Here is a 7,111-nt window from a genome sequence, read left to right as displayed (position 1 = left end):
CCCGCGCCCGCGCCCGCGGCCCAGTGACCTTCCGCGGCGACGCCGCCGCCGCTGGCTTCCCAACTTTGTTCCCTCGGTCCACACCGACACGTCGCCGCGCTCACGCAGCCTGGGGTGTAGACTCCCGAGAGACAGCTGGGGGTGCGGACCCTGTCACGCCGCCGCCCCAGCCCCTCGGCCTGCTGTCCTGCCCACCACCGGCCACCGCCGGGGCCTGAGGGCCGGCGGGGCTGATACCTGCTTTGAGCCTGCAGCCTCCCTCCCTCGGCCCCCGGCCGCACCCCAAACATCCCCCGCTTGGAACCTCCCCGGGGTTCCAGAGAAGGGGCACATTGCCGTTACTTTGACTCGCCAGAATCACGTCCAGGCTGTGCCTTGACATTTCCTTTGACTCAGTCAGCCTTGCTGTTCTCCTCCCAGTGACTAGTCAGGCCTGGGGAGAGGGTGACTGGGGTGCGCCCCCGCATTTCTAACCCAGAGGAGGTGCTTCTAGTAGAGAGAAATGACTGGCTGGGGCCCTGGAAGGTGACCCCCAGCGCAGCGTAGGGAGAAGGTGGGGGCGGGCCCTGGGTGGCAGTGGGGAGGGCGGGTCTGCCCTGGTGCTGGGGGTGGTGAGGGCAGGGGAGCAGGCTGGGGCCGGCCCCTCCAGTGTCTTCTGCGCCCCGACTGTTGGGGACGGTCCTTCTCAGGAGCCTTGGCCCTCGGGGCCTCCACACACTGGCAGCGGGACTTGGGGAGCTGCTGCTGGCCAAGCCCCACTGCACCCCGCACCCCGGGGTGTCTGGGGCACACTCAGGCGCAGTCGCGGTTCACCAGCCGGTCCCGGAACCCCTAAACCTCAGTAGTGGGAGGCAGCAGTGGCTCCCCCAGGAGCCCTCTCAACAGCCCCGCCCTCCCCACCCCTAGGGGCCGGTCCTCGGCGATGCCCAGTGCAGGTGAAGCCCACGGCCGGCCGTGTCTCACTGCGCGTTCCTGCTCCACAGGTGCGGCAGGGAGGAGTGAGGAGACCTGCCCCAGCGCCCCGCCCAGCCAGGATCGGGTGGCCGGGGCGCCTCCCGCCCTCCGGCGCCAAGGTAATTCCCCCAGCTGCTAGTGGCCGCCCCAACAGGCCTGTCCCAGGCCCCGCCTGATGTGGGCTGGGACGGGTCCGAGAGGCCCCGGTCAGGGCTGACCTCAGCTGTCCCTTGGGGTGGTGCAGAGCCCAAGCTCGCGCTGCTGTTGCACGGCCCTGGCGGCCCGGGCCTAGGGGAGCAGGGGCGGGCGGTGAGCCGTGAAGTGAGGCTCCTGGGCTGCACACCCCCAGCCGCCCTGCCGGCCTTGGGGAGCCCCTGAGCAGGCTCAGGCCGTGCTGGGTGAGGACAGAGCATGACCAAGTGGGTGCATGGGGGCCGGGTGTCGTCCTCAACACCCAAAGCAAAGGGACAGTTAAACCCCGGGGCCTCCCTGTGGCCGGCGTCAGGCTCTGGCTGTCACGGCGGTGGCCTGAGTGTGGTCCCTGGCCTGGGAGGGACCCCCAGGGCGCAGCAGGCCCCTCCTGTCTCCCCACTGCTCCCAGCAGTGGGTTTCAGTGGATCTGCCCGTTCTGCTCCCCAGTCTGTCTCTGGGGATCCTTCTCACCCCTGCGCTGCTGGCCTGCACCCCGGTTCTACACATACATAAATAAATCTTTTTTAAAAATAAAGGATACGTTTAAACTCACCTGGAAACAAATCAGAGGGTCCTGACACCCTCAGGTGCGCCCCGCGGCCGCGGCCCCAGGCTTGCTGTCGCTCCCAAACTGCGCAGGCTCGGAGCGGGGTGCGAGCAGCAGGCAAACGGCCTCGGGAGGTGGAGGCAGCAGCGCGTCCACCCGGGGACCGAACCGAGAACGATCTGACCCGACTCACTAGTTCAGGGACCTCTTAGCTGTCACGCTCCACAGCAAGAAAGTGAAGATTCTAGAAGACCACAGACCGGGCGCACTGAGTGCGCCAGAGGAGGCAGTCCTGGCTCCCGGAGCGCTCGGTCCACACGGGTCCGTGGAAGGGCGCTGGGAGCTGGGGTCCGGCCTGCGTCTGGGCCCGGGGAGCTCCCCACGGAGAGGCCGCCGCGGCTGCGCCCCTGCAGGCTCCGGATCTCAGGGAGTCACATTTCATCGTGACACTGCTGGCCTCTTTGGTGTGGCTGCGCCTGTGTGGCTGCGACCCCCGTGGCTGCTTCTGGAGAGCTCAGCCGGGTCCTGGCAGGCAGTGGGTGGCGCTTTGGGCTGTTACCCTGGCCCCGAGCCGCTGGCCAGCCTGGCCTCATGCACCCGCGGCTCACCGTCTGAGCAAATTCCTCTCCTCTTACGGTCCCCAACGCCCCCAGGTGTCTGACGGGGTCGTGACAGGAGGGACGCTGCTGGGGTGGCTGCCCCGGCCCAGGGCCTGAGCTGCAGAGGTTTCCGGGGGGCCCCTGGCAAAGAAGGCCACGGCTGCCGGCGTGGGCACCCGGCCCAGCGCTCCCCGTGGTGAGCCCTGTCCGCCAGCCCAGCCCGCCAGCCCTTTGAGCCCGCACGTCCTGACCGCTCGGGGCCGGGCAGGCGTGAGCCCGTGGCTGCACCGCGGCCAGGGCCAGCCCGTTCTGGGGAGATGAGGGTCGCGCGCGCAGACGGTGGACGCGAAGGTCCCTGTCGGTCCTGGGGTGCGCGTCCAGCCGGCTGAGCCCTGGTGGCCTTGGGCCGTGGGGGGCTGGGGCAGGGCCGGGACCCCGCCCTTCGCCGCTGGGTGCTCCAAGGGCGACAAGCAGCAGGTTCAGGCGTTGCCAAGTGGGGGTCACCCAGGCCAGAGCTCCCGGCAGCAGCCCGCGGCGTCCGCACCTGCAGGTAGGAGATTTGAAAAGCACCCTTTGAAGTCCTGAGGGTTCAGACCCTGGGGCAGATGCAGGCGGTGGGGTGCTGGCTGCCTCGGCGGGTCTGGAGCCTGAGACCCAGCCTGACTGCAGCCAGGGCGCTGGGGGTGGAATCGCCCCCGACCCTGCAGCCGGCCCTTGGCCAGCTCTCGGCCCTGGGAGAGTCCAGCTGGAAAGCAGGCGGCGTCAGTCCCCAAGTCCCCTGGCCTCCTCCAGTGGGGCCCCAGGCTCGCCCCGGATACCGGATACTCCTGAGGTGTCCCGAGGAGCTGTGCTGTGGCCTGTCTGCTGAGTCCAGGCTGCGCCTCGGGGGCAGGGGTGTGAGGTGTTGGGGTGTCCTCTGCACCCTGGCAACCAGGGCAGACCTCCATCTGGGGGTGCTGTGGACTTTCTCTGTGCTCAGGTCCCTTTGTAGTGGACACACATGGGGGAGAGGCCCTGAGGCTGCGCTGGCTACATCTGGGGGGGCTCCGGCTGGCCATTCTGGAACGACGGCCTGAGGCCTGGCCCCGTGGGGGTCACAGGAGACAGCCTGGCTTGGCGAGCAGTCGCCAAGTGGAGAAAGCAAGGCAGTTACGGGGGAAGACACCACCGTCTGACTACTTTCAGTATCTTGAGCGAGCCCGCCCTGGAGGTTTGGGGGCGCCCCTGGCCCGTTCAGGTAGACAGGCACGCCCCGCTGAGTTCACTCCGGATCCGCCGCCTGACTGTGTTGGGAGACAGAGACCTTCCTGAAGTCTTGATTTTCCCAAATCGGTTTGGAACCGGTAACGAGCCCCGTGGAGCGACGTCGCCGCCTGGCGGCTGCGGGGAGTACTGCGAGGGGGCGGCCGGGCCCCGCGCCCCGCGGGCCTGCAGCGCCGCCCTCTGGGACCCAGGCCGATACCAGGGGGGCAGTGGGGCGGCAGCGTTGTGGGGACCTCGGGGGCTCTCTGTTTTTCTTTTAAGATTTATTTATTCATACAGAACTGGGGGACAGGCCAGAGGCGCAGGGGCCGTGAGACCATGCGGCAGATCCACAAAGCCCACTGCTGAGGGGGCAGCGGCCGGTCAGGAGAGGTCTGTCCGCCCTGGGGGTCCCCTCCCGGGCAGGGGATGGAGTCGCACTGACAGCGTCCTAACCCCTTGCCCCCCAGGGAGGGCCCTGTTTTTGTTTTCTTTCTGTGGAGAACTGGAGTTCAGGCCAGAGGGGGACATGGGGGTGAGAGGACGCCAGAGACAGAGACAGAGCGGGGAGCAGAACAGGCGGCTCCACCGAGACCCGCTGCTGAGGGGACAGCAGGGGACAGACGGGGTCTGCCGCGCCTGGGGTCACTCCCTGGTGGGGATGGGCTCAGGGCTCAGCGGTGACCGCCAGAGACTGACCTCGGTCCCCAAGGAGGCCGGGTCCTCTGCTCTGCCTTTTCGCAGACTGAGAGGACATCTCACGCAGAGGGGCCGCCCCCGCGAGAGCCCCCCGGGCACGCGCCTTGCTCACACAGAGCGGCCTCCCCACGCAGGGGGCCGCGCCTCTGGTGGTGTGGGTCGCTGCGTCGCTGCCGAGCGGCCCCACCCGCGTCCCCCAGTCTCGCCTGTGCCGGAGGCCGAGGGGCGGGGTCGCCCCAGCACAGCCCGGCCACTTCTCCACCTGGTGTCCTCATGGCCTGCCTGCCCACCGTGGCGAGGGTGACCTTGCCCCTGTCCACAGCCGCGGGTCCTGCAGTGGACTGGTGGTGTTGTGGGCTCAGGGCCAGGGCTGACCCTGGTGGCCAGAGGGGCTGGGGCCAGTGGGGAGCAGGCTGGCCGGAGGCGGCGGATGTCAAGGGTGGGCTGTTCTTGCAAAGCCAGCTGCTGAGAGGACTTCACGAGGTTTTGTTTTAGGGAACAGAGACCTCAGGACCTGCACCTCCTGAGTGGCCGCAGGCTGGGGTCCGGGCCACCCCCCTCCAGGGGGGCACACCGCGGGCTGGGCGGAGCAGGCCTGGGCTCCGCGCCACAGCGCCCCGTCCCGCGCCCCAGGGCCCAGGCCCCCCACTGACCGGCTTCCACCTCCTCCCTCAGGACGCAGCCTGGGGACCCCGGCTTCCTTGCCCGGCAGCAGGAGCGACCCCTCTGCTGGGGGCGCGGGGCCGCCATGCCCCTGCCCGAGCCCAGCGAGCAGGAGGGCGAGAGCGTGAAGGCCGGCCAGGAGCCGTCGCCCGAGCCCCCCGAGCCGGGCACCGATGTCCCCACGGCCCCCACGAAGCCCAAAGATTTCTCCAAACTGGCCCTGCTGACGGCCTGCAAGGACAGCGGGGGGGCGGGCTCCCCGCCCCAGGGAGTGCCCTGCGTCGTGTCCCTGGAGATGCGCATCCCCAACACCCAGACCAGCACCCCCCAGGCCCTGCCGACAGAACAGCAGGGGGCGTCACTCCAGCTGAGCCCCCAGACCCCTCAGCGGCCGCGTGGCCAGCCAGACACAGGTGAGTCCACCCGCTGGCCCGGCCCGGCCCTTGCTGCGGGTCTCTGGTCACCGCCTGCGCCGGGCCACCTGGCCAGCGGGGCTCCTGCCCGTGGTTCCCGGCCTGCTAACCCAGCCCTGCCCTCACAGCGCCCCCGCCCCTGGAGTTCCTGAGCACCCCGTTCGGGGGCCGCCTCCTGGTGCACCAGTCCTTCCTGTACAAGCGGGAGAAGGCCGTGGGCGACAGGGTGTACTGGAAGTGCCGCCAGCACAGCGAGCTGGGCTGCCGGGGCCGGGCCGTCACCCGCGGCCCCAGGGCCACCGAGATGCGCGGCCACTGCCACCCGCCCGACGAGGAGGGGCTGGAGGCCCGGCGCCAGAAGCAGAAGCCGCCCAGCCCGGCCCTGCCCGACGGCTCGGGGAGCCTGGAGGACCCCCATGCCCAGGTGCAGGAGCCGCTGGGGGCGGTGAGCCCGTGGCTGTGTCCCCAGGAGCCCGAGCCAGCACCTGCAGGGGTGCCGAGCCAGCGGGCCCCGGAGGAGGAGGGGCTCCGAGCCTTCTCGCTGCTGAGCTTGCCCCCCAAGAAACGCCCAACCTTGGGGTTCGGTGAGTGCTCCCCTCCTGTGCCCGAACAGAAGTGCGGGGCTCACACTGGGAATCAGCAACTTCGCACAGCACAGCCGGGTCCCCAGCGCTCTGAGCCGCGAGCCCACGGCCCCGAGCTGCCGGCAGCTGTGCCAGAGCCCTGGGGCCCCCAGGCCTTCTGGGACTCTGGGGGGCCGGGGGGTCTGTGTCCGGGGAGAGCCCGAGCCACCTGTGCAGCCTGGCAGCTGGGTGGGCACCAGGTGGGGGCTGCCCTGGTTTTATTTCCAGTAACTGGGGGCGGGCTTGTCCCGAAGGTTGGTGCCCCCAGCCCAGGAGGAAGGGAAGGGCCTCGGTGCGCTGTGCCTGGGTACCTGGGCTGGGGGCCCAGAGGGAGGTGTGTTTGCTCACCATGTGGTGTCCGTGCCACTGGAGTCTGGTGGCGGGTGTGTCGTTCAGAAGTTAGGTAGACTTTAAAACAAACCCTAGAAAAAGGGCCTGCAGTGACTTGGCTGCAGGCTGCGGAGTGGGAGCCTGCGGCCTTCCAGGTGGGGGACCTTGGACATGGCCTCGAGCCACTCAGCTTTGGCCGCTCCACACTGCTGGGGCTCCTCCCGGGGCGCTGAGTGGGGTGGAGCGGGGATCCCCAGCCCCAGCCGTGCACACGGTCCCAGGGCTGGGTGGCCAGAGCTGCCCCCTGAAGGGCCGCCCCGCCCCCGGCAGGGCCCCCGCCCCTGGAGTTCCTGCGGACCTGCTATGGGGGCAGCTTCCTGGTGCACCAGTCCTTCCTGTACAAGCGGGAGAAGGCCGTGGGCGACAGGGTGTACTGGACGTGCCGGGACCACGCGCTGCATGGCTGCCGCAGCCGGGCCATCACGCAGGGCCAGCGGGTGACCGTGATGCGGGGCCACTGCCACCCGCCCGACGTGGAGGGCCTGGCGGCGCGAAGGCAGCAGCAGAAGGCCATGGGGACACTGCAGGCCAGGCCGGACGGCACCAGCAGCCACGCAGATAAAACGCGCCCAGGCGTGGACAGCCTGACGTGCCGCAGGGGCCCCGGCACCCTGACCCTCTCTGGGCCGCGGCCCAGGAAGCGCGCCATGGCCCAAGGCCAGCCCCAAGCACTGCAGGGCCCCTCCGAGGACCAGGATGAGGAGCCGGGTGAGACCCCACACCCTCTGACCGGCGCCCCTCTCAGGCTTGCTTGCGGAGGTCCCAGACGCAGGATGCAGGATGCGGGCA

At 69.7% G+C, this 7,111-nt stretch overlaps 1 protein-coding gene across 2 annotated transcripts in view; it reads left to right on the top strand.

Moving 5' to 3' along the window:
* Window positions 1-7,111, top strand: part of LOC101620265 (FLYWCH-type zinc finger-containing protein 1) — a 30,696-nt gene that overhangs the window by 15,830 nt on the left and 7,755 nt on the right. The window contains exons 2-5 of one of the 2 annotated variants that reach the window (XM_012731732.1): window positions 984-1,073; window positions 4,909-5,309; window positions 5,438-5,893; window positions 6,593-7,030. In XM_012731732.1, the coding sequence (XP_012587186.1) occupies window positions 4,982-5,309; window positions 5,438-5,893; window positions 6,593-7,030 (1,222 nt within the window). In that variant the 5' untranslated portion in view covers window positions 984-1,073; window positions 4,909-4,981. The remainder of the gene's footprint in view (window positions 1-983; window positions 1,074-4,908; window positions 5,310-5,437; window positions 5,894-6,592; window positions 7,031-7,111) is intronic. The other variant, XM_012731731.1, reaches the window with a different exon arrangement.

This window comes from Condylura cristata, unplaced genomic scaffold (genome assembly GCF_000260355.1).
Source record: "Condylura cristata isolate star-nosed mole 26May11 unplaced genomic scaffold, ConCri1.0 scaffold00032, whole genome shotgun sequence".
Lineage (NCBI taxonomy): Eukaryota > Metazoa > Chordata > Mammalia > Eulipotyphla > Talpidae > Condylura > Condylura cristata.
This window is presented reverse-complemented; position numbering and strand designations above follow the sequence as displayed.